The sequence below is a fragment of the Narcine bancroftii genome, chromosome 3, assembly GCF_036971445.1.
Source record: "Narcine bancroftii isolate sNarBan1 chromosome 3, sNarBan1.hap1, whole genome shotgun sequence".
In the NCBI taxonomy this organism is placed as follows: domain Eukaryota; kingdom Metazoa; phylum Chordata; class Chondrichthyes; order Torpediniformes; family Narcinidae; genus Narcine; species Narcine bancroftii.
In genome coordinates, this window is record NC_091471.1 from 6910682 (window position 1) to 6937284 (window position 26603).

The following is a 26603-nucleotide window of genomic DNA, read 5'->3' on the forward strand; positions in this document are numbered from 1 at the left end:
TACTGACTGTGGTCTTCCCGTGAGGAAGTCAAGGATCCAGTTTCAGAGCGGGGTGCAGAAGCCCAGGGTTTGGAGCTTCTTGACCAGCACTGATGGTGTTGAAGGCTGAGATGCAGTTGATGAAGAGTATGAGTTGCTGTTTTCTAGATGATCCAGAGAGTCTTTGGACACCTGCTCCTGCATTACTTTGTTAAATCCTCATAGGACAAAGGTGTAATTGGGAAATGTTTCAGTGATTCTTCTGAAGTGCAGGCCCAGGAAGAATCAAGGGAATCGTCAGTGATGTTGCTTTGGTTTTAATGGATCAAATCACATCTTGCATGGATCTTGACATTTTAGTTTATGGTGCTTTTGCAGAAATACTGGAGGAAGAATTGGTTTGTCCTGTACCCAGCCAGTCAGTATGGGATCTCCCGGCTGGAGTTCTTTGACACCAAGGATGGGGTCAATGTATCTGAGAAGCAAACCACCAAAAAAATGGATAAAAAGATCATCCGGCTGTCTGACTGCATCAGTATCACACAAGTTCCAAACGAGGTGTGCCCAAAGGATTCCATGTCTGCCTTCACCATCGAAACTGAGGAGAAACTGTACACCTTTGCGGCAGAGAAAACAACCAGCGCAGAATGGCTTGAGATACTCTGTGAGACAGCATTCCCGGTGAGTCTTTTAAAAGCTGATGATCTTGGAAGGTGCAGAGGATATTAACCGACATATGGGACCTCAAAGAAATGGCGAGTGAGCTAGTTGATGTGTAATTTTTTTATTTTAAACTATTTAGAACATAGAAGAGTACAGCATGTATTTGTTCTGAACCTGATGCCAAATTGAACAAAAACTCTGCTGCCAGTACGTGACATGCATTCCTCTATCCCCAGCATATTCATTTGTCTATCTTGAAGCTTCTGTAATGCTACAATCTCGTCTCTGTCCACCACTGCCCCTGGCAACCTGTTCCTGGCACCTACCACTCTCTGCAAAAAGAAAAATCTCTTTTAAACCACACCCTCTGACCTTAAATGTATGTCTTCCAGTATTTGAAATTTTTATCTTGGAGAAAATATTCTGACAGTCCATTTATGTGGTTCATAAATTCAAGTTTCAAGTTTTCCCTTGGCTTCCAACACTTCACAGATCCCTCTGCACATTAATGCTGTTTAGAGATCTGTCATTAACCTCTCAAAGTGTAACACCTTGCACATGTTCAGATTAAACTCCAATATGCCATAAATCTTGCCTACATCTTATCCCAGAATTGGGCCCAACTTTCTAACACAAGTTGCCATACATAAGAAATTCATTCTTGAAGTCAAGAACTCCATTGACTTTACAGCCTTGTCGATTTAACTTGCCTTGCTGCCTTCTTTCTGTGCTCGTTTTGTATCCTTGCTGCTACTTCTGTAATCCTATGGCTTTAAATTTGCTAATGTTTATAATACTGTACTATATCAATTAATTTTAGATTGTTGACACATTAAGGAACCCGAAAGCAAATATGTGGGAGGAATTCAGTGGGTCGAGCACGTCAGATGGAGAAAAAGATTTGATGATGTTTTGGGTCAGAAAACCTTTTTAAAAAAAAAAATAGATATACAGCACGGCAGCAGGCCGTTTTGGGCCATTGGCGCATGCTGGCCAAATACCCCAATTAACCTACAACCCAGCACAGTTAGTGTAGTGCTGTTAGGGAACCAGCGATCGGGACCAGGATTCAAATCCCACACTGTCTGGAAGGAGTTTGTACGATCTCCCTGTATTTGTGTGGGTTTCCCCTGGGGGCTGTGGTTTCCTCCCACCTTCAAAAGATTAATTGGATGGCACAGTCTCGAGGGCTGAAAGGGCCTGTTACAGAGGGCCAAATGTAAAATTAAATAAAGACCCCATATGTTTTGTTGAAACGTACATTTTGCTCCAGATTCCAGTGTCTGAAGTCTTTTGTGTACCTCCTGAATGACTGGTACTTTATGCAATATATTTTTTTTTGAATGCCACAGTGCCCTCCCTTCAATGCTAATTAGTTTAGTTTGCCTTACATTTGTCTCCTTCATTGCAGCCTCCCGCTGTGGACACCTTTTGTGGATCAAAATCTCTGGAGATGGCGGAGAACAGTATCTACTACTCACGATCAGAAGGTGAGCTGAATGGATTGGCTGGCAATCCTTCTGAAGATGTAGATGCCTGCAACGGTTTATAAATGCAGAACTTGTGGTGAACTCATTTCATTCCAGTCGTGCTACTGATTAAGCTGAAATTTAAAGACGGGCCTACTTATCTGTCCATCGATTATGTATTTTCAAAAGAAGAAAATTAATTAATTTAACATGATCTCTCAGGCAACTCGGAGCTTTACACGTGCTGTATTTGTTTAATGCACCTGAGTGATAATGATTGAAGAATAATATAGATCAGGACACTGGGAAGAACCAAATTCTTGGGATCAAAGAATCATTGCAGCACAGAGAGAGGCTATTCATCCTATTGAGTCCATGCTGGCTCCCTGCAGAATAGTCCCATCAATCCCTTTCACCTGCCCTTTCCCCTTCGCCCAATAACTTGTTTCACCTCAAGTCCTTCTCCACTTCTCTTTTGATATCCTTGAAGGCAGTGAGTTACAGACCCCCATTCCCTTTCCTCGCACCCACTCTCATGCTTTTCATTTAATTTGGAGCCCCTTGTTCTTGAGCTCAGCGGGACCGGTTTCTTAACCAACCCTGATTTTGTACCCTTCCACCAAATATCCTCTTGATCTTCTTTGCTCAGCTTCTCCAGCCTAACATTGAAACCAAAATCCCTCATCCCTGCAACCATTTTATTCCTTCAGAAAGACAGGATCTTTTATGCAAAAGAGCCAAGCTCTTGGATCTTTTCTGCAGATTGCTGCACATTCGTAAGACATCGAAGGAGGCTCTTCAGCTCATCAAATCAATGGTGGCTCAGAGCAATCCCATGAGCCCATTTTTTTTTCCATGTGACCTCTCCTTCCTTGTATGCAACCAACCCAACCTTCTAGGCAGCAATGTCTTTAGGACATGGAAGGAAACCGAGCACCAGGAAAAACAGGTGAACTCTGTAAGAAGTAGATTTTTCACACAGAAGGGTGGTGGGTGCATGAACCCATTCTGCAGGTACAATGGGACCTTTTAAGAGACTATTACGTTCATGGAACTGAGAAAAATGGAAAGTTATACAGTAGGGAAATTCTAGGCAGTTATTAGAGTGAGTTATGAGGTTGAAATGCCTTTGCTATGCTGTGGGTTTCTGTGTTCTAGGTAATAATAAAATATCTCATCCATGAAAGAATGGAATGGCAGTTGTTGTGGGGGGGCTTTAACTTGCACAACAATTGTGCGAATCAAGTTGGTCGAAGCAGTGTTGAGGTGGAATTCATGATGGGTTCCTTGAGCAGCGTGATATGGACCCAAGGGAACATGGTATTTAGATCTGGTCCTGTGCAATGAGACAGGTAAGAATAATGATCTTGGAATATGATTGAATTTCTCTTACAAATGGAGAATCCAATAGATTCATCTAAAACTTTTATTATTATTTCTACTCAGGAGAGTCTACAATGGGATGAGAGGGGAGTTAGCTAGAGTAGACTAAGAACAAAGGCTAAATGGTAGAGGAACAATGAAAGACTTCCAAAGAGATTTTTCTCAGTGATCAACAAAAGTATATTCAGTTAAAAGCAAGGAAAGAAAGGGTAGAGAAAGCCAGCTTTGTTTGGATAACCAAGGAAATAAAGTAACTCAAAGAAGAGAACAAATCAGTATAATACTTAGATTTCCAGAACTCACTTGATAAGATGCCACGTAAAGGTTTATCTATAAGGTCCCATGGAATCAGCTGCAATGCATTTAGCGTGGATGAAGGATTGGTGCTGGGATGACAACTATTCATGATTGATTTGGAAGAGGGACTGAGTGTTGCATATCGAAATTTTATGATCATTCTAAATTGAGTGGAAAATGTATTAGCATGGAAAGAGGATTGTATAACCAATGGAGAGCAGAAAGTTGGGTATTTCTCTAAGCGGCAGTCAGTGGTGAGCAGAAGTCCACAGGGGTCAGAGCTAGGCCTGCAGTTGTTCACAATCTACATTGACGATTTGGAGGAAGGGACCAAATGCAGCGTTTGTAAGTTTGCTGATAATATTAAATTGAGGGGAAAATCAAATTGTGCAAAGGATGCGAGAGTTTGCAGAGAGATGTAAATAGATGAAGTGAATGGACAAGGGGCTGGCAGATGGGGTACACTGTTGGTAAATGTGAGGTCATCCACTTAGGAAAGAAAAATAGATGGGTTATTATTTAAATGGTGAAAGATTGCAGCATGCTGTTGTAGAGGGACTTGTGCATGAATTGCAAAAGGTTGGTTTCCAGGTGTAACAGGTAATCTAAAAGGCAAATGGAATGCAATACACAAAGGTGCTGGAGAAAATCTCAGTAGGGCACCTCTAGGAAGTTTGTGGCCTCATTCCTTCGTCAAGGTATGCGTGAAAAGCAGGAAGGCAGCTGAATAAAAAGGCGGGGAAAGGAGGGCGAAGGGGTAGGGGCAGAGTATAGGTTAACAGGTAAAAGGAGGGAGGGTAGGAGAAAACAAAGGTGAGGGGGTAGCTCTCTGAGTGGGAAGGGAAGGGGGTGGAAAGCTGGAGGAAAGTAGACAGAGATAGGGAAGGGGAGAGACTCGGGGGAGGAATTTAATGGTCTGCATTTAGCCCTTGACAAAGGGCTCAGGCCCGGTGCACTACAATCATAGCATTTGTAGACTTTCCTGTTTAAAGACAAATGGAGTGTTGGCCTTCATTGCTAGTCAGTCAACTGTATTTATCGTTCATACCATGTTTGCACAGTAGGACGAGATAGTGTTTCTATGGGGTTGAATTTAAGGGCAGGGCAGTTCTATTGTAATTGTACAGGGTACTGCTGAGAGCATTGCGTACAGTCTTGGTTAGAGAAAATATATACTGACTTTGGAGTGTGTGCATAGCAGGGGCATCAGGATGATTATGGAAAAGAATGATTTATCTTATGAGGAGACGATTGAGTCACCTGGGACTCCTTCACTGGAATTCAGAAGAATTAGAGGGCATCTTACAGAGACAGACAAAAATTTGAAAGGGTCAGGCAGGATAAAGGCAGGATAGTTGATTCCACTGGTCACTGAGATTAGAACTGGGGGACATAGTCTCAAGATTCAGGGGAGTGGATTGAGGATGGAGATGAGGAACTGCTTTCCCCAGAGAGCAATGAATCTGTAGAATTCTCTGCCCAAGGAAGCATGGAAACTACCTCACTAAATATATTTAAGACAAATTTGATAGATTTTTGCGTTGTAGGAGAATTAAGGGTTATGGGGAAAAGATGGGTAAACCGAGCTCTACATGGCTAGGTCAGCCATGATCTTATTGAATGGCAGAGCAGGCTTTAGAAGCCAGGTGACCAACTCCTATTTCTTATATAATTTGTAAGTTTTCTGATGACATCAAAATTATGATACAGTCAACAGTGAAGAAGGGTTTCTAAGATTACAACCAGAACTAGATGCTTGGGGAAAGTGAACCAAAAGCAGGATGGGCAGTTAATGTCAGCGCCCTGGAGAACAGAGAGACCGTGACCAAGGCAGGATGGGCATTTAACGTCAGCGCCCTGGAGAACAGAGACACTGTGTACAGATTTCTCTGTGGGTGCAGCAAGTAAGGATTTTGGTGTATCTTGACGTTGCACTTACGTATCTGACAAGCAACTTGCATTGAACATTCACCACAACCTTTCATACTCCATAGTTCAAAAACCTATCCAACCTGAGTAGATAGAAGTGACTTCTGAAAGTGTCTGGGGTGGAAAGTCCCAAAGATTCACAAACACATCTGAGAAGATTCCTCAAAATCAGCATTAATCAATGACCCATTTTCCAGAGATTTTAGTCCCTAGTTACAAAATTACCTTCTGAGAAATCAAACACACTTTATTCACCCAAGTTAAGCCTCCTCCTAATGAATACATCCCAACACATTCTTCTAAACTCAAGAGTATTGCTTAAATTTGTCTTGTGACAGTAGCCTTTCATACTTTCACAATGAACCTTCTCTGCACTGCCTCCAAGGCTTGTGCTAGCCGAGAAGTAAAACCAAAACTGTGCACAAGTGAACTCTTACCAACTGGCAATAAATTCATACCAAATTTTATTTATTTTTATACTGCACCCCTCTTGCAACAAAGCCAAAATTCCAGTTGCCTAACTAATTATTAACTGAACCTGTATATCTATTGTATTGGGCTGTAAAACTCTACCCATGTCCGATATTCTTCATAACAATTCATTCCAGTTCTTGAAACCCATTCTGTCAAAACTTGCCCTTTGCATGCCTCAAGTGATATTGCCTTGATGTGTCAGAAGCATTTAAGGGGCAGAGCTCTACACGTCTGTTCCATGCAACCCTTGCCAGGACGCGTCCAGGTCTGTCTTCAACTAGCCTCAAACATATTGCTCGTTTTCTCTCCTCTCCTTATTCAGCCTCACAAATGTCTACCCAATTTGCCTCAGCCATTCCCAGGACATTGTGAGCTCCACGAGCTCATTAGTCTGAGAGAAGAGGCATCTTAATTCCCAAGTACCTATTCTATTTTCAAGGCTGTTCTTTCTCGTCTGGCCTGCGAGAGGAAATATTTTCTCCAATCTGTTCTTTTTGTAAAGCTTTCTTGAGAAAAGAGCAAGGAAAATTCAAACCTTCCAATGGATAAAAGTTCCAGTGTAGTACTCATACTTCTGTTTTTCTCTCAAAGTGGAGTCCAGAGTTGTTCATCATAGTCTGGAGTTGTTCATAGCTTAACCAAGATTCTACATAAAGTTAACATTAGTATGCTTCTTAATATTCCCCCTCTGGAAATGAAGTCTGCTGCTTTGTTTGGCTTTCTTCATTTTCATCTCTTGCCACAATTCATACAGTAGAAAATCTGACCCTTTGCCCCACTGTACTCATGCTGTACATTAAGTACCCCTCTACACTCATCCCATGTTCTAAAGAGCTAAAGGAAGACATGAAGTTGCTTTGGCAGACAATGTGAAGAAAAATACTAAAGGTATGTTAAGAGTAAAATGATAGTAAGGGACAAAAGTGAAGGTCAGAGTGGTTGGCTTTGTATGGAGTCAAAAGAAATGGAGGGAGATCTTAAATGTTTTACTTTTTCATCAGTATTCACTCAGGAAACAGGCAAAGAGACGTGGGAAGTAAAAGAAAACAAACAGTGAGGTCATGGAATCAATACAGATTTAAGAGGAGGAAGTGCTCGCTGCCTTAAAGCAAATAAGGGTGGATAAATCCCCAGGGCCTGATGAGATATTCCCTCAGACCTTGAGGGAGGCTCATGCAGAAACTGCAGAGCTGTGGGGGAAGATTTAAACTAGTTTGGCAGGGGGGTGGGGAACAGAGTGTGAGAGCAGTGTCACGGGAGCATGGCCACCTAGATAGGAATAATAACGATAACAAAGGTAAGATGGAGATTAGGGTAAAGGTAGAAAAGAGAATATAGGTGAGGGTCATTCTCTGAAATGCATGTATTTTAATGCAAGAAGCATAGTGAACAAGGTGAATGAGCTTAGAGCATGGATAGATACTTGGGGTCATGATATTGTGGCAATTAGTGAGACCTGGCTACAAGAGGGGCAGGACTGGCAACTTAATATTCCAGGATACATTTGTTTTAGATGTGATAGAGCAGAGGGTAAAAAAGGGGGAGGAGTTGCTCTGCTTGTTAGGGAGGACATTACTGCCGTGAGGTGGCAGGATGGTCTGGAGGGATCATCCAGTGAGGCTGTTTGGGTGGAATTGAGGGGTGAAGAGGCATGAGGGTGCTAATAGGGGTGTATTACAGAGCAGCAAATGGGCCAAGAAAATTAGGGAGATAACGTATATGTGTGAGAATCATAAGGTAGTGATCATGGGAGATTTTAACTTCCCTCACATTGATTGGGATACCCACACAGTTAGAGGGCTGGATGGGCTAGAGTTCGTTAATTGTGTTCAAGATTGTTTTCTAAATCAATTAGTAGAAGAACCGACTCAAATCAATTAGTAGAAGAACCGACTCAGGACGGTGTAATACTGGATCTCCTGTTAGGGAACGAGCAAGGTCAGGTATGGGACATTAATGTTGGAGAACAACTTGGGTCTAGTGATCATAACTCTATTAGTTTTCGGTTAATTTTAGGGAAGAGCAAAGAGGGGCCTAAAGTTGAGGTTCTGGATTGGAGAAGATCAAATTTCGAAGGAATAAGAAGGGATTTGGGGAGTATTGAGTGGGACAGGATATTTTCAGGTGAGGGTGTAAATGAAAAATGGAGGATATTCAAAAAATAAATTTTGAGGGTACAGAGTAGTTATGTCCCAGTGAGGATCAAAGGAAAGTCTGGAAGTCATAGGGAGGCTTGGTTTTCGAGGAATATTGGAAATTTGGTTAGGAGAAAAAGGGAGGTGTACAAGAGGTATAAAGAACAGGGAGCTGACTGTTTGAAGGAGGACTACAAGGAGTGTAGAAGGAATCTTAAGAAAGAAATTAGAAAGGCCAAAAAAAAGGCACGAAGAGGCTTTGGCAGACAGAGTAAAAATAAATCCAAAGGGTTTCTATAAGTACATGAAAAGTAAAAGATTAGTGAGGGATAAAATTGGACCCCTTGTAGATAGTGAGGGTAGGCTGAGTGAGAAGTCAGAGGAAATGGGGGAAATTTTGAATGATTTCTTTTCCTCAGTATACACTAGGGAAAAAAATATTGAACCAGTTGAGGTAAAGAAAAATAGTGGGGAGGTAATGAAGCATATAAGGATAACTGAGGAGGTAGTGATGGCTGTGTTGAAAAAGATAAAGATGATGACCGGACAAAATATTCCCAAGGACAGTCAGGGAGGCTAGTGGACAGATAGTGGGGCCATTAACAGAGATATTTAGGATGTCACTGGTCACGGGGGTAGTGCCAAAAGATTGGAGGGTGGCGCATGTGGTTCCGCTGTTTAAGAAAGGGTCCAAATGTAAACCTGGGAATTATAGGCCCGTGAGTCTGACGTCTGTGGTGGGTAAGTTGATGGAAAGTGTTCTGAGGGATGGTATTTACAAATATTTGGAGGTACAGGGATTGATAAGGAGTAATCAGCATGGTTTTGTCAGAGGTAGATCATGCTTGACGAACCTGATTGAGTTTTTCGAGGGGGTTACAAAAAAGCTTGATGAAGGGAAAGCTGTGGATGTTGTCTATTTAGACTTTAGTAAAGCTTTTGACAAAGTTCCCCACAGGAGGTTAGGAAAAAAGGTGGAGGCATTAGGTATAAATAAGGAGGTAGTTAAATGGATTCAGCAATGGTTGGATGGGAGGTGTCAGGGAGTAGTGGTAGAAAATTGTTTGTCCAATTGGAGGCCGGTGACTAGTGGAGTTCCTCAGGGATTGGTCCTCGGTCCACTATTGTTATATATATTAACGATCTGGATGTAGGGGTGGTGAATTGGATAAGCAAGTTTGCGGATGATACAAAGATTGGTGGTGTTGTGGACAGTGAGTAAGATTACCGTAGATTAAAAGGTGATTTAGGAAGGCTGGAGGTGTGGGCTGAGAAATGGCTGATGGAATTTAATACAGATAAGTGTGAGGTGTTACATTTTGGAAAGGCAAATCTAAATAGGTCATATGCATTAAATGGTAGGCTATTGAGATGTGCAGAGCAACAAAGGGATTTAGGAGTTGTGGTAAATAGTACCCTCAAGGCTGATACTCAGGTAATGGTGTGGTGAAGAAGGCATTTGGAATGTTGGCCTTCATAAATCGGAGTATTGAATTCAAGAGTAGGAAGGATATGATGAAATTGTACAAGGCATTGGTGAGGCCAAATTTGGAGTTCTGTGTACAGTTTTGGTCACCAAATTATAGGAAAGATATAAACAAAATAGAGTGAGTGCAGAGAAGGTTCACGAGAATGTTGACAGGATTTCAGGGTCTGAGTTACAGGGAAAGGTTGTGCAGACTGGGGCTTTTTTCTCTGGAGCGTAGAAGATTGAGAGGGGACTTGATAGAGGTGTTTAAGATTTTAAAAGGGACAGACAGAGTAAATGTGGATAGGCTTTTTCAATTAAGAAAGGGGGAGATTCAAACTAGAGGACATGGTTTAAGATTGAAGGGGGAAAATTATAAGGGGAACATGAGGGGAAATTTCTTTACGCAGATGGTGGTGGGGATGTGGAATGAGCTTCCGGCAGACATGGTCGAGGCGGGATCATTGGTTACATTTAAGGAAAGATTGGATCGTTACATGGATAGGAGGGGACTAGAGGGGTATGGACCGGGTGCTGGTCAGTGGGACTAGGAGGGTGGGGATTTGCTACGGCATGGACTAGTAGGGCTGAACTGGCCTGTTCTGTGCTGTAAGTGGTTATATGGTTATATGGGTGTGGTGCTGGGGGATTGGAGGCTAGCTCATGTTCTGTTGTTTAAAAAAGGCTTCAAAAGTAACTCTGGGAATTATAGGCCGGTGATCCTAATCTCAGTAGTAGGTAAATTACTGGAAGGTGTTCTAAGAGAGCGGATATACAAGTTTTTGGATAGACAAGAACTGATTAGGGCTAGTCAACATGGCTTTGTGCATGGTAGGATGTGTTTAACCAACCTTGAAGAGTTTTTCAAAGAAGTTACAAGGAAAGTTGATGAAGGAAAGGCCGTGGATGTTGTCTACGTGGACTTTAATAAGAAATTTGAAAAGGTCCCACATGGGAGGTTAGTCAGGAAAGTTCAGACACTAAGTATTCATGGTGAAGTAGTGAACTCAATTCGATAATGGCTGGATGGGAAAAGCCAGAGCGTAATGGTGCATGATGCTTCTCAGACTGGAGGCTTGTGACTAGTGGTGCCTCAGGGATTGGTGCTGGGAATATTGTTGTTTGTCATTTATATCAATGATAATGTGGTAAATTGGATCAACAAGCTGGCAGATGACACTAAGACTGGAGGTGTTGTGGCCAGCGAAGAGGGTTTTCAAAGCTTGCAGAGGGATCTAGACCAGCTGCAAAAATAGGCTGAAAAATGGCAGATGGAATTTAATGCAGTGTGGTGTGCAATTTGAAAGGACAAACCAAGAAAGGACATACATGGTACGTACAGTAGAACAAAGGGAACTAGAAATGCAGATACACAATTCCCTGAAAATGGTGTCACAGGTGGATAGGGATGTAAAGAGATCTTTTGGCATATTGGCCTTCATAAATCAAAGTATTGAGTACAGGAGTTGGGATGTAATGTTAAAGTTGTATTGGTGAGTCCAAATTTGGAGTATTGTGTGCAGTTATGGTCATCGAACTACAGGAAATATATCAATAGTATAGAAAGAGCGCAGAGAAGATTTACTAGGATGTTGCCCAGACTTCAGGAACTGAGTTACTGGGAAAGGTTAAACAGGTTGGGAAGATTTGAAAGAGGTATTTAAAATTATGAGGGGGTAGATAGAGTAAATGTAGGTCAGCTTTTTCCACTGAGGGTAGGTGAGATACGAACCGGAGGACATGGGTTTAGAGTGAAAGGGGAAAAGTTTAAGTGGAACATTAGGGGGAACTTCTTCACACAGGCTACTAGCTGAAGTAGTGATGCGGACTCTATTTTAATCTTTATGAAGATTTTGGACAGGTACATGGATGGGAGCACTATGGAGGGCTACGGACTAGGCGCAGGTTAGTGGGACTGGGCCAAAAAAAGGTTCAGCACAGACCAGAAGGGCCGAAGGGGGCGTGTAATGCTCTATGGTTTACTTGCTCTGGTGAATCAAATGCTCGTCTGGATGATGCTTAACTGTTGTGAAAGTCTCTCAGCCTCCAGTACACTACACCCTCAGGCTGTGCACTCCAGATTCCAAACATCCGTTGGCTAAAAAAATCCTTGGATCCCCCAAACCTTCCTGTGATTTGTATACCTCACTATGACTGTATATAAATCATCCATTTTACTAGAGGCCTGTGCCTGTTTACAGCAGAAATCATCCACAATATATTTTCATTCATTCTGTACCATTTAAGGGATGTTAAATGGGAATATGGTGACATTATTTACCAGTAAAAGACTAGTCTCGTTGACTGGTGTGTGGTAGGATGAAGGGTGGAGTGGTTTTATTCTCCTATTGTGTTCTATCACATTGGTTGTGCACCATTCTTAATCTATACCTCCCCTCTTATTAAATGGCAATGTGTCCTCCTTCCTCTCCTTGTGCAGTGAGTGCATTCTGGGTAAACATGCAGAAGACTGAAGCGGCGGAGAGGTGCAATCTCCACGGGACGTACATTCTGCAAGCAGACAAGACCAGCCTGCTACTGAAAGACACCAAAACCAAAGAAGTTCTGTTTAAATGGCCATACCAACTAATGCGTCGTTACGGCCGCGATAAGGTAATCTCAGACACGATTGGGAGTGTCCAGCTGTGCATTTTGCTGATTGTTTAAAAAGCCATGAGGCACTTTATTATAAAATTCTGGTTTGCCTGATGGTCTTCTACTTTATCACTGTTTAATTGCTTCATTAATGGCAGCTTTCAGCTTATTACATTTCAGGCTTTAAATCCTTCCAAAATCACTCTTCGTCAAACCCTGTATCTCGTCACCCAGCTTTTGGCCACCTATCCAAATATATTTTGCTGTGATGTTTTGATAAGTAGACTAGACCTGCATTCAATAGTGTTTAGAAGAATAAGAGATTTCCTCAAAACTTCTTAAAGTTCTTGACAGGCTGGATGCTGGGAGAATGTTTCCTCAGTCTTGTGTTCTATTCCTCAAATTCAAGTTTGTTGTCACATTATTCTGAGGTTCAGTGAGTAATTTTGATTTGTATGCAATCCAGCTTGTTAACCCCTGCATAGTACTACAACAAAAGCACCGCACGGTGCAGAGTTACAGAGAGACATCAGTTAGAGTGAAGCAAAGGCAACATGATTGGACTCGTGTGAGGTTTGTTCAGGAGACTGATAACCGTGGGAAAGAAACGGTCCTTGAATCATCGTGATCTCACACTTGTGAATCTTCTTCGTGATGAAGGGAGGGAGAAGAGGATGTGACTGGGGTGGGGGGGGGGATGAGTCTTTTAATACATAGGCTGCTTTTCTAAAGCAGCGGGAAGAGTTGACGGAGGTGGTTTGAATGATGGCTTGCACTGCCTTTATAACTTGGGAAACAGGGCAAGACACAGAGTGAAGACAAAGCTCATCATCCATTGAATTAACAGATATGGATAACATAGATTTTAAAAAAATCTATTATTCCAAAGTCTAGTGTCCCTCAAATGGCTGAATAGATTTTTCAGGACATCTAACAATCGAAATTCCAGTAAAAAATTATTTTCTGATGACACAGCATGAGAGGATGGTCTTTGGTTCATTTGTGATGTAGCATTTCACCCCAAAACATTAGTTTCCTGCCTGACTGCTGGGTTCCTCCAGCATTTTGTGCATTGCTCCGTTTTACACCATCTGCAGAGTTCTTCTTTTACCAGCAATAAAACTCAAAAATCTACAGACACTGTGCTAGAGCCCTTCATCAAGGTATGGAAAATTTACCTGCGTTTGGTTCCTTATTTAATCTCTTCGCATTTTTTGAGCTCCAACTGAATCTGTTGAAAGAACTCATTCCGGTTAACAATTCACTGTGTAGGCATAAAATTCTTGTCTACTTCTACGCATGCCCAGAGCCTTTGGTTCTGATCTTAAAATCCAGATTTCAGACTTGTTGTCAGAGCCTATGTGAAATGGCATCATTTCTGTAGGTGAGGTAGAATTATCACTTATTGGTAGTGCAAAAAAAAACTACTCAACGTACAGATGTAAACAATAAAGAAATGTAAACAAACTGACTGTGCCATACAGAGAGAGAAAAAAGTCAATAAAGTGCACAAGTAAAAGTCCTTAAATGGGTCCCTGATTGAGTTTGTCATTGAGGAGTCTGATGGTGGAGGGAGAGCAGCTGTTCCTGAACCTGGTGGTACGAGTCTTGATGGGAGCAGAGAAAACAGGGTGTGCTGGTGGTGTGGATCCTTGATTTTTGCTGCTGCTCTCCAACGGCAAAGTTCCCTATAGAAGTTCTCGATGGTGGGGAGGGTTTTACCTGCAATGTCCAGGGCAGTGTGCACTACTTTTTGCAGGGCTTTTCACTCATGGGTATTGGTGTCCCCGTGCCAGACCGTGATCCAGCTGGTCAGCACACTTTCCATCTCGTCTCTGTGGAAATTAGTCAGGGTCTCCGATGTCATACCAAACCTTCGCAAACTCCTGAGGAAGTAGAGGTGCTGATGAGCTTTCTTCATGAAAGCACAAAATCACTTTTGTCACTGAGCTTTCAGAAAGACGTGAGTAGAATGTGTAGCTGACATTTTGACAAGCTAAATGATCAATGTAGCTCTCTTTGTCTACCCTACAAAGTTGGATGGAAACTATTTAAAATATCATAGGAACTGCATGTTTGCACTCTTCCCCTTTTGTATCAAGGCCCGTGTCCTTTTTTAGTGCATCTAGACTGAAGTTACTTGCTTGGTAACTTCCTCCTGATCTGACTGCACTGTTCCAAGGCACAAGACAACGTGACCTTTGACACAGTGTGTCACTTGATGCATTTTCCGATGCAAGATGCAAAGTGTGATTGAAGAACTCTACACAGAGGAAGTGGCTGACCAGAGGATATTCACTTCGCCGACTTTTCGTTCTGCATCCATGCTGTTTCATTGCTTCTGCATAACAACCAGTTATGTTGTACATCAATGCCCTGCTTCCACTTCCCTTTAAATATATTGAGCTAAATTCTTGTTCACAGTTAGACATGGTTTACGGTACAGAAAGATTCCATTCAGCCCACTTATATGCTCATGTGTTCCCTTAATTTCCATTTAAATACCTGCTGCCTTGCAGGTTTTGCCTCTTCAGACTAGGAGAAGGCAACTCTGACTTCAAATCCCCGGGCTCGGCTCGCCCAGCCGTCAGTGCCTAGAAAGGGTCCCAGCTGTGGGCAAATAGCACATGTCAGTCTGGCAGCAGGGGCTGGCAGCTGTGGCAGAGCACGGGAAACAGTTTCCCTAGCAATCTGCAGCGGCAAACTCGGTGGGCGAAGGATCCGTCAGGACAATGGCCAGCGAGCACGGTCTTGGAACAGACCACTGCGGGGCAATCCCATGTCACTCTGGCTGCTGTGCCTCGTACTCCGCCAGGCCCAGTGGCGTGGGGCCCAGAGGGAGGCATTGGTCCTGGTCAAGCACTCACCTCCAAGTCCTTGCCCCGGCCATGTAGTGCCTAAAGCTCCATGGGAAACAAGGACAGAAGAGCCACAAGGCACCGTGTTCATATTCGCTTGCGAAGGGATGGTGTGAGAGAGGGAGAGAGAGAGAGAGAGAGACCTCTATTTATTCCCCTTAACCCACTTTCTAATTACAAGTGGATAAGGGAGCCTTGGACAAGAATTTTATACATTCTCGCAGGTCGTTGTTATCTGGAATGAGTTTTAATTTTAATTGAATTTTTAAGTTTAGAGATACAGCATGAAAACAGGACCTTCTGGCCCACAAGCCCATGCCACCAATGTGACCAATTAACTAACTAAACCCACATGTTCCTGGGACATGGCAGGAACTGGGGTATCTATAGGAATCACATGCGGACACAGGGAAAACGCACAAGCTCCTTACAGACAGCAACGAATTTGAACCTGGGTCGCTGGCGCTGTAATGGTGTTGCACTAATAACCACGCTGACTTTGCTAACCTCCTTTCTGAGGAATGGTGGAAGCAGATTGAACAGGAGCTTGAAAAATGTTAAATGACTCAAAAGCGGAAACAATTATATGACTCTACAAGAGCCAAGGATCTTTTGATAGGCCGAGGAACCTCCATTTTTTGATCTATTCTTAATTGTTAACTCTGTCTTGAAAAATCCATTCACTTGTTTGAGGGACACTATATTTTGGAGTAAGAGATAAAAAGCCTACAAGGTGAATCTAGGACCAAAGGCTGCAGTCTCAGAATGAAAGGACGTAGTCAGAGGGTGATGAACCTGTGGAATTTCTTGCCCCAGAGAGCTGTGGAGGCCAGGTCATGGGGTATATTTAAAGCAGAGATTGATAGGTTCTTGAATAGTAAGCATGTCAAAGGTTATGGGAAGGCAGGAGAATGGGGCTGAAAGATGCATCAGCCATGATTTGAAAGGCAGAACAGACTCAATGGGCTGAATGGCCTAATTCTGCTCCTTTCTTATGGTCTTCATCTCTCTCTGCGTAAAGTGACTTATTAATGATGAAAATTATTGCCCATTATTCCAATCAACCCTTCCACCCCCAGTATAAAAATCCTTGATGCTCACTGTCATTGGGCAACAAATGGTGACCATGACATAAGAACAATTAAAACAATATTTAGAGCATTTGTATTTTCTCATCATCTACTTCTTCAGTGAAATGTGGAAAAGCGCTTGAGAGATGAAGGATAGAACATAATATGGATGGAATTAGAATCCTGTGAGGAATCTGGTACAGAGTATAAATGTCAAATCTGAGTGACCTGTTTCTGGGCAGTGAATATGGTATTTGCTGTTTATTATCAGATGAATATCTGCTTGGGAACTTGTCATGTGAAGGGGCCTGCTACATCTGCTCAAAGTAGTGCCACGCTTCAAAACTGTGATTCAATTTCTGGGAGAAATACTTTGGGTGGCTCTGAGGCAATGACAGACCCTCCAAATGACCAGGTTCTTCTATTTCAGTTGGATTGAAATTTTGAGAAGCACAGCAACTCCATATTTGCAAACTACGAAATGAGATGCTTATTTTTTTTGCTGGTGTTTTCATCTCTGGGTCGGGCAACGGGGTGAGAGGAAACAGCTCTACCATTTTTTTTCTTTGGTTATGAAATGGGCCAAGGAAGCTTTAATGTTCACAGGGGCAACCAGTCTTCGTTAAAGTTTAATCAAAAAGAACTCTGGCCTATTCAGTCGAGCAGTCTCAGAATCTCACTGTCAGTGGTGTTGATATTGTATTGAATCACCATCTCCCAGAAGTTATTTTCAGCACAGCCCTTGCATAAAGGAGTATGCGAAGCGCCTGAAAGAAAGAATTCAAAGGGAAAACCCAGAGGCAGAGGAAGATTTTACTAACAATGCTACAATAACTGTTTTAAACATTCTTAAAAAAAAATTGGAGCCTATCATTTTTATGCAGGTGAGCGCATGAACTGTGAAGGCGTGGTTGGATTGTTAGATTACCCTAATGACAAAAATCCAGATATGATTTTCTTAATGCATGGTTTGGAAGTGGAGAAATGTTAAATCTGCTGCCTGCAATTCATCATGTGGAATTCATCAATCATTATGACCTGAAAAGTTCCTTTAACCTACAATAAATTAGGATTGGGAATCACTGAGCTGATGAAGTAATAAAGTGCATGAATCCCCTTTTTAAAAAAAAAATTAAAGAGAAACCTCTGTCCAAACCTCCCATCTAAAACCTAGGCTGGATACTTCTCGTGGAACAGGGCCTTGACCTAACAAATGTATGAAAGAGTGGATTTTCCTTTCAGTCTTCTGTCCTTCTCCAGTGAACCTAAGGAGGTAGCGGTTGCAAGGCATCTTGATAAGCCAGAATGGCGGTGCACCAGGGAGTGTTGCTATTTCACCATTCCACCGACTCAAGTTTAATTTTGGCCTCAGACAGAAGTAGAACAGCCCACAATTTATTCTTGACCAACAATGCTATTTTAAAAATTTCTTCTTTCACGGAACCTTGCTAGCTACAAATTTGATGCTTCATTACATTTCAAAAACACCATGTTCAAGACAAGACACCTTTATTTATCGTTCATTTCATAAATTTCAGTCTCTCCTTGTAAATTGATTTTCTCTGTTTAAGTTTATTGGAACAGAGAACAGGAAGCACAAGAACAGGCCCTGTCATCCCACGAACATCCCAAATTACACTAAATCTTTTTTACCTGCACGTGTCCATAGCCCTCCATTGATTGATTGGTGTTTAGGGGTGGCACAGTGGCACAACTAGTAGGGCCATTGCCTCACAGCGCCAGAGACCAAGATTTAATTCTGGCTGTTGGCGCTGTCCGTGTGGAGTGTGTGCTTTCCTTTTTTGTAACCTGTAGCTCTGGCTCCCTCCCGCATCCCAAGGGAGTGCAGTGTGATAGGTTAATTGGACACTGTAAATTGCCCTGAGTGTAAAGGGTGAGTGGCAGAATCTGGGGAGATTTTATGAGGATTAGTGCATATGGATGGCTAGCACAGACCTGACAGGCTGAAGGGCCTGCTTCTGTGCTGTATCGCCCTGTGATTCGTAGAATTTTGGTGTTGTGAGCAAAGGCAAGCACAGAGTGATCAGACTCTAAAGGCCTTTGAACTGGCGGCTTGTGGGGCTATTTTGGAGAGGTTTTAAAGGTCAGAAGTTGCAACTAAGCCCAGGGTAGATTTCCTTCTTCAAAAGACGGCAAACAGATGGTTTTATAAAACCATGTGGAGATTGTATACCTTCCCTTTATCTGATCTTTCCAAATCTGGTTTTAATTTTTTTAAATTTAGACATACAGCATGGTAACAGGCCATTTTGGCCCACGAGTCCATGCCACCTAATTTACACCCAATTAACCTACACCCCCCCGGTACTTTTCCATCAGTGGGAGGAAACTGGCGCTCCCAGGGAAAACCCAGGTAAACACAGGGAGACCTGATAAACTCCAGGAATCCCGGTCATGATCGCTGGCGCAGTAAAGGTGTTATGCTAACCGTGCCACCCATGGTTGGTAAAGAGCTCCCCATCCCTCCCCCTTACTGGATGGCACATTCACTGAGCTTTCTTCTTGTCATCAGGTCATGTTTTCCTTCGAGGCTGGACGCAGGTGTGATTCTGGTCCAGGGAACTTCACCTTTGAGACCAAGCATGGCAACGACATATTCCTGATTGTGGAAAGTTGCATCCAAGAGCAGAAGGCCGAGGCTGAGGGGAATCATCGCAGCCATCATCCTTCAGAACCCGGAGACGGGAGCGGATCTGCTGATTCTCTGACCACCGACCAGTCGCCTCCAAACTCAGCAGGTGTGAGCAGCAGCTCTGGGGCTAAAGGAAACCCCAGCAGCAGAGCTGGAGGGGCAGAGGTCCCAGCTGCTAAAAAGGAGCAAGTGGCGTCCAAGGGCTTGGAGGAGAAAGACTTGTCCAAACATCTGAAAGCTCGCAGTCTGCCAGATCCTCCCAACACAAGCCCACCAACTCCCCCGCGATCTCCTGTAGTCAAGCATGTTGTGAACTCTGACCCCACCTCCATCTACTCTGACCCACTTGATGCCTTGAGCACAGGCAATCGCAACTTGGACAGTCTGTACTCAGATCCACTGGACAGTGTCCCCAAAGCACCCAGTGTCCTTCCAACCCCTCGTCAGGTGTTCAAAAATGGGAAGGCACAAGGGAGGCATGTGGAACCTCTATATGCAGACATATACGAGCAGGTGGGTTATGAGTTCTCACGGGCAACCATTTCTGCCAAGCCAGAGGAACACATCTATGATGAGCCAGAAGGCCGAGCACCCCAACAGCTACCCGAGGGCAGGGCTCCCCACCCACTCCCTGTGCCCACTCCCATATATGATGAGGCCAAGCAAGAAAAACAGGATTCTTGGAAGAAAAGAGTGCTATATCCTCCCACCACCGATAACCAGTGCATGCCACCCTCTTCAAAAAGCAGTTCACAGGTGGTTGCCAAACCCAGAAAGCCCAGGTCCAAGCCATTGCCTGCACCTAAACCAACCAGCAGGCTGTTTGTAAAAGATAAACAGGCAGACATCAAAGAGACTGGAAAGGTGTTGGCCAACCCTGCGCCAGAGAAATCAATGCTCAGAAGCAATTTTAACAGCTCAAATAACTGTATTTACAGCAAGGTTACGAAGACAAAAAAGCTAGAGATGGAAACATCGGTTGATGAACTCACAATTAACCAGGACTCAGATTATGAGGATCTGGGGAATCTTTGATGGGCTGAATCTGGAGATTAGTCTTAATTTTAGGTCTTGAAAGCACATTATTTGTTTGTCCACTCATGTTTCTAAGTTCTGGAATGCTGCCTTAAGCAAGAATAGGGCATTGAGTTATCCTGCACCAACAGCCACAAAAAACAAAACTGGTTGTCATTTTACTTCCTTCTGTTTCTTTTAGCAGTGAGACATGAGTCATGGATACTGTGATACAAATGATAGATTTTTTAAAAAATGACCAAGATACCTTTAAATGTGAAAACAGTCCAGTTTTTGATTTTAATGTGCTTCTGCTCAGTTCCTGTCGAGCCAGGCAATGAGTGACTCTTTTTTTTCAACCATTCTCTTGAACCACCTCTATCCAAGTTTTGGGCAACTAACGGGATGAGGATTCTGTTCATGGAATGTTCGTGTTGGAGCAGAAGGGCTGCCCCTGAGTTTGTCATTCTGCCTTCCCAAGTGGTTTGTTCAGCTTGTGATGACGGAGAAGGACAAAGGCCTGCAGACTCTTTGAAAAGAAGCATGAGAGGTCATGGCATGGAAATAGATGTTTACTAAAGTGGAATGATGTGGAAATGGCAGTGGTGAAGTTGGCAGAAGACTATCCACAAGTTACTTATGGTGAAAGAGTACTGAATACTCTCCAAAACCTGCTGTAAAGATTATTTTTATGCATTAAAAAAGTACTGTAATACTTGATCATAGGTTTAGTATTTCTTTTGTGTCATCTGCATTTTACACATTCCTTAAAGGTACAGTTCCCACAGGTGTTTTTACGTTTTTTTAAAAATATTTTTTTATTTTTCACACTGTGAATCATATCAACCAAAATATGTACAAACATATCTCATTAAATTTACACAGTGGTCTTTTCTCCCCTTTTTTTTCCCCTTTCCCTCCCTCCCCTTTACCCACCCCCCTCCAAAACCCATAAATATTCAACATATACAATACAATAAAACCATAAAACAATATTTTCACATAAAGGAAAATAAACAAGAAAATTGTGTCATCTATTTATTACCCACTGACTCTAGTCATTTTGTCTTCTTATCATTTTCATTCTCATTTTAGAGGATGGAAGTCCGAGGCAAGCTCTCTCTGATATGTTCCATGTACGGTTCCCAAATTTGTTCAAACATTGTGACTTTATTTTTTAAATTATATGTTATTTTTTCCAATGGAATAAATACATTTATTCATTTCCATGTACCATTTTCCAAGTTGACATTATACATTTTTTTTGCTATTGCTAAGGCTTTCATAATGAATTTTTTTTTTGCACTTTATCCTATTTGAGGCCTAATTCTCCACTTTTTATGTTACTTAAAAGAAATATCTGTGGTTTTTTTGGTACGTTATTTTTTGTAATTTTATTTAGTATCTAATTTAATTCTTCCCAAAATGTATTTACTTTCGTACATGCCCAAGTTGCATGTAATGTTGTTCCCATTTCCTTCTGACAGTGAAAACATCTATCTGATAATGTTGAATCCCATTTTTTAAATTTTTGAGGAGTAATATGTACCCTCTGTAACCAATTATACTGTATCATGCGTAACCTTGTGTTTATTGTATCCTTCATAGTTCCAGAACATAACTTTTCCCATACTTCATATTTTATCTTTGTTTAGATTCTTTTCCCACTTCTGCTTAGGTTTATAGTTTATTTCATTTTCCTTATCTTGCAGCTTATAAATCGTTTGATTATCATTGTATCTGTAATCACGTATTCAAAGCTGCTTCCTTCAGGTGATCTCAAGCTGTTTCCCAATTTATCCTTTAAATAAGCTTTCAATTGATGATATGCAAACATTGTACCATGAGTTATTCCATATTTGTACTTCAACTGTTCAAATGTTAATAAATTATTTCCCAAAAAAGTTTTCTATTCTTTTGATTCCTTTTCTCTCCCATTGTCTAAAGGAAAGGTTGTCTATTGTAAAAGGGAATAGCGGATTTTGCTTCAATAGTAATTTTGGTATTTGATAATTAATTTTTTTCTTTCTAAATAGATCATCTTCCATGTATTGAGTAAATGATGCAGTACTGGTGAGTTTTTATATTGCACCAGCTTTTCATCCCACTTATAAAGTATATGTTCCAGTACCTTTTCCCCTATTTTATCTAGTTCTATCTTAGTCCAGTCTGGTTTGTCCCTTGTCTGGTAAAAATCTGATAAAAACCTCAATTGTGCGGCTCTATAATAATTTCTAAAATTTGGTAAATGCAAACCACATTGATTATACCTCTCTGTTAACTTATCTAACGCTACCCTTGGATTCCTCCCTTTCCACAAGAATTTCCTTATTATTTTCTTTAGTTCCTTAAAGAATTTTTTTGTTAAGGGAATTGGTGATGTTTGAAATAAGTATTGTATCCTTAGGAACACATTCATTTTAATGCAGTTTACCCTCCCTATCAACGTTAGCGATAATTCTTTCCAATGTTCTATGTCTTCCTGCAATTCCTTTATTAGTGGCTGATAATTTAATTTGTACAAGTGGCTTAAGTTATTATCTAACCTGATCCCTAGGTATCGGATTGCTTGTGTTTGCCATTTAAATGGTGATTCTTTTTTAAATTCTGTATAATCCGCATTACTCATTGGCATCACTTCACTTTTATTTGCGTTGATCTTGTACCCCGATATTTCTCCATATTCCTTCAATTTCTTATGTAATTCTTTTACTGATACCTCTGGTTCTCTTAGGTATACTATGATATCACCTGCAAATAAGCTGATTTTATACTCCTTCTCCTTTATTTTTATCCCTTTTATTTTATTTTCTATTCTTATCAGTTCTGCCAAAGGTTCTATTGCTAAGGTGAACAATGAGGGGGGATAGTGGACATCCCTGTCTAGTTGACCTACTTAATTTAAAGTGACTCGATACATATCCATTTACTTTTACCTTCGCCAATGGTCCATTATACAATAGTTTAATCCAATTTATATAATTTTCTGCTAGATTGAACTTCTATAATAGTTTATATAAGTAATTCCACTCTACTCTGTCAAAGGCTTTTTCTGCGTCTAGAGCAATAGCCACTGTTGGATTCTTATTTCCTTGAACTGCGTGGATTAGATTAATAAATTTCCAGACATTGTCCACTGTTCAGCTTTTCTTAATTAATCCAGTTTGATCTTGTTTTACTATTTTTGGTACACAATCGGCCAATCTGTTTGCTAATAATTTTGCTATTATCTTATAGTCTGAGTTAAGTAGAGATATTGGTCTATATGATGCTGGTGTTAATGGATCTTTCCCCGTCTTTGGTATTACTGTAATTATTGCTATCTTACATGAATCTGGCAAGTTTGTGGTTTTTCTATCCGGTTCATTACTTCCAGGAGAGGAGGAATTAATAATTCTTTAAATGTTTTATAGAAATCGAGTGGAAATCCATCCTCTCCTGGTGTTTTATTGTTCAGCAGCTTTTTTAATATATCCTGTATTTCCTCTATTTCAATTGTTTTATTAGTTTGTTTTATTCCTCTTCTTGCAATTTCGGCAGTTAAATTTTAGCTAAAAATTCCTCTATTTTATCATCTTTCCCCTCGTTCTCAGTTTGATACAATTGTTCATAAAATTCCTTAAAATTTTCATTAATCTCTGTTGGATTATATGTAATTTGTTTGTCCTTTTGCCTTGATCCCAGTGTTGTTCTTTTAGCTTGTTCTGTTTTAAGTTACCAGGCTAATATTTTATGCTTTTTCTCCCAGTTCGTAATACTTTTGCTTTGTTTTCATTATGTTCTTCTCCACCTTGTATGTGGAATGTTTATTTAATTTTTTTGTCCGCCAATTCTCTCCTTTTCGTTATATCATCCCTTTTTACTAATTCCTTTTCTGTACTTACTATCTCCCTTTCCAACTGTTCTATTTCCCGATTGTAGTCCTTTTTCATCTTAGTCACATAACTTATTATCTGCCCTCTAATGAAGGCTTTCATTGCGTCCCATAATATAAATTTGTCTTTCACTGATCCTGTGTTTATTTTAAAATACGTTTTAATTTGGCATTCAATAAACTCTCTAAATTCCTCCCTTTTAAGTAGCATGGAGTTTAACCTCCATCTATATGTTCTTTGTGGGATGTCTTCCAGTTCTATTGCTAATAACAGGGGTGAATGATCAGATAGTAGTCTAGCTTTATACTCAGTTTTCCTAACTCTCCCTTGAATATGGGCTGACAACAAAAACGTATCAATCCTTGAGTAAGTTTTGTGCCTACTCGAATAATATGAAAATTCCTTATCTCTTGTGTGTTGCCTCCTCCATATATCCATAAGTTTCATTTCCTGCATTGATTTAACCATAAATTTGGCTACTTTATTCTTTTTACTTGTCTTTTGTCCAGTCTTATCTAACTTGGGTCCAAATTAACATTAAAATCCCCTCCTATAAATATATTTCCTTGTGTGTCGGCAATCTTCAAAAAAATATCCTGCATAAACTTTTGATCCTCCTCGTTAGGTGCGTATATATTGAGCAAGTTCCAAAATTCTGAGTATATCTGACACTGTATCATTGCATATCTCCCTGCCGGATCTATTATTTCCTCCTCTATTTTGATTGGTACATTTTTGTTAACTAGTATGGCTACACCTCTAGCTTTTGAATTATAGGATGCTGCCGTTACGTGTCCGACCCAGTCTCTCTTTAGTTTGTTATGTTCTGCTTCAGTTAGATGCGTTTCCTGCACAAATGCTATATCTATTTTTTTCCTTCTTCAATAAATTTAATAGCCTCTTCCTTTTAATTTGGTTTTGTATTCTATTAATGTTTATAGTCAGATAATGTTTATAGTCATATCTTATATCTTGCATACATCTCTTTTCCACCTCTTTGCCACCTCCATCCCCATTTTCCCCATTTTCATCTCTTAGTTTTCTCTTATTACACTAAATATACATCAACACATTTAAGATATAAAGTACCCCCACAGTTCCCATATCCATTAATACCTTAACCCCAAAAGATCCCTCCCTCTCTGAGTTGCCCCATACCCCTTGCTGGGCAACCACAACTCCCCTTTTCATTTGGGTAGCGATCTTGTTCACAGCATCAACTGATTTTGCAGTGATGGTTATTCCCCCTCCACCCAACTCTATCCAGAAAACACTTTTTTAACACATATAACAAAGCTCTCTTTTTTCCGCCTTACTCCCTTCCTTCCCTTCTCTTTTCCCTCTTTAGATCTTTACATATACATTGTTTTTACATCTTTATATATACTTTATCGCTGTTCTTCATTCTTGTTACATCTCTTCATCTCTTCTCCTGTCCTGCAAGCATTTTATGAATTCTTGCACTTTCTCTGGATCCAAGAACAGTCTGTTTTGCTCCCGGGTATAAATATTTAAGCACGGCTGGATGTCTTAATATGAATTTGTAACCTTTTTTACATAAAGTTGATTTTCCTGTATTAAACTCCTTCCTCCTCTTTAAGAGTTCAAAACTTATGTCTGGGTAAAAAAATATTTTTGACCCTTGTATTCCAATGGTTTATTATCTTCTCTAATTTTATTCCTTGCCCGCTCCAGTATATTTTCTCTTGTCGTGTATCTCAAAAATTTTACTAAGATGGAACTTGGTTTTTGATGTGCCTGTGGTTTCGGAGCTAGTGCTCCGTGTGCCCTTTCTATTTCCATTCCTTCCTGCATTTCTGTCATTCCCAGGACCTTTTGGATCCATCCTTTTATAAATTCCTTCATATCTGTGCCTTCTTCACCCTCCTTCAGGCCCACTATTTTTATGTTGTTTCGCCTACTATAATTTTCCAACATATCAATTTTCTGAGATAACGACTCTTGTGTCTCTTTAATGTTTTTGCCACTTTCTTCCAATTTTTCTCTTACTTCCATTTCTACAGCCGTTTCCCGTTCTTCCACACTCTCTACTCTTTTCCCTATTTCTGTCATTACCAGTTCTAACCTTTACATTTTATTTTCTGTTCTTTTCATTTTCATTTTAATTGCATTAAATTCTAATGATGACCATTCTTTTACTGATCTCATTTGTTCTTCAAAAAAGACTTTATCTATATTCTGTTCATCAGTTTTACCTTTTATTTAGCTTTGTCCATCAGTTTTACCTTGATCTTGGTCTTCTTCTTCTCTTCTTTGTGTCTCTATCTAATCTGTTTTTCCTGATGAGCTACTTGTATCTCTTTGTCGGGCCTCTTCTTGTTGCTGTTCCTCCCCTCTTGGGCTGCTCGTCTGTTGTGCTTCTTGACATTGATCTTCTTGTCGATCTTCCCTCTGTCTGTCTTCCACGTCTGTTTTGTCGCACCCTCTTCTGCTGTCTTCCTTATCCTCCAGCTGAGGGCCCTGGTGTTGGGCGTCTCTCAGCTGCTCGGTCTGTGACAGCCCGCTCCTCTGCTGAGCCCCCCTCCTTCCAGTGTCCTCTTTCTCCTCTGATTGCGCACTTTTGTTTGGCTCCGAGAGCCATTTTTGTAGTGCACTGGCAGGTGAGTCACGACTGTAGGGCAGGCACTGACCTCGAGGGTCGGACACTCCTCGTCACCACAGGTTCCTTCCTGCAGGTAAGACCTTCTTCCTTCTGCTCCGGTGACTTTTTTTACATCTTT

At 41.1% G+C, this 26603-nt stretch overlaps 2 protein-coding genes across 9 annotated transcripts in view; one reads left to right on the forward strand and one right to left on the reverse strand.

Annotated features, from left to right (window-relative positions):
- The first annotated feature begins 326 nt into the window (after window positions 1-326).
- On the forward strand, window positions 327-20707 carry dok1b (docking protein 1b). The gene is made up of 4 exons (XM_069923476.1): window positions 327-660; window positions 2054-2132; window positions 12238-12410; window positions 18854-20707. Exons 1-4 carry the CDS (start codon window positions 343-345, stop codon window positions 20006-20008), a joined length of 1725 nt encoding a protein of 574 aa, XP_069779577.1. The 5' UTR covers window positions 327-342; the 3' UTR covers window positions 20009-20707.
- m1ap (meiosis 1 associated protein) overlaps window positions 16936-26603 on the reverse strand; it is a 150390-nt gene continuing 140722 nt past the window's right edge. For 3 of the 8 annotated variants that reach the window (XM_069923472.1, XM_069923474.1, XM_069923473.1), the window contains one exon: window positions 16954-17087. In XM_069923472.1, coding sequence (XP_069779573.1) covers window positions 17028-17087 — 60 coding nt within the window. In that variant the 3' untranslated portion in view covers window positions 16954-17027. Of the gene's footprint in view, window positions 17088-26603 lie in introns of all 8 variants that reach the window. The other 5 variants (XM_069923466.1, XM_069923465.1, XM_069923475.1 and 2 more) reach the window with 4 other exon arrangements.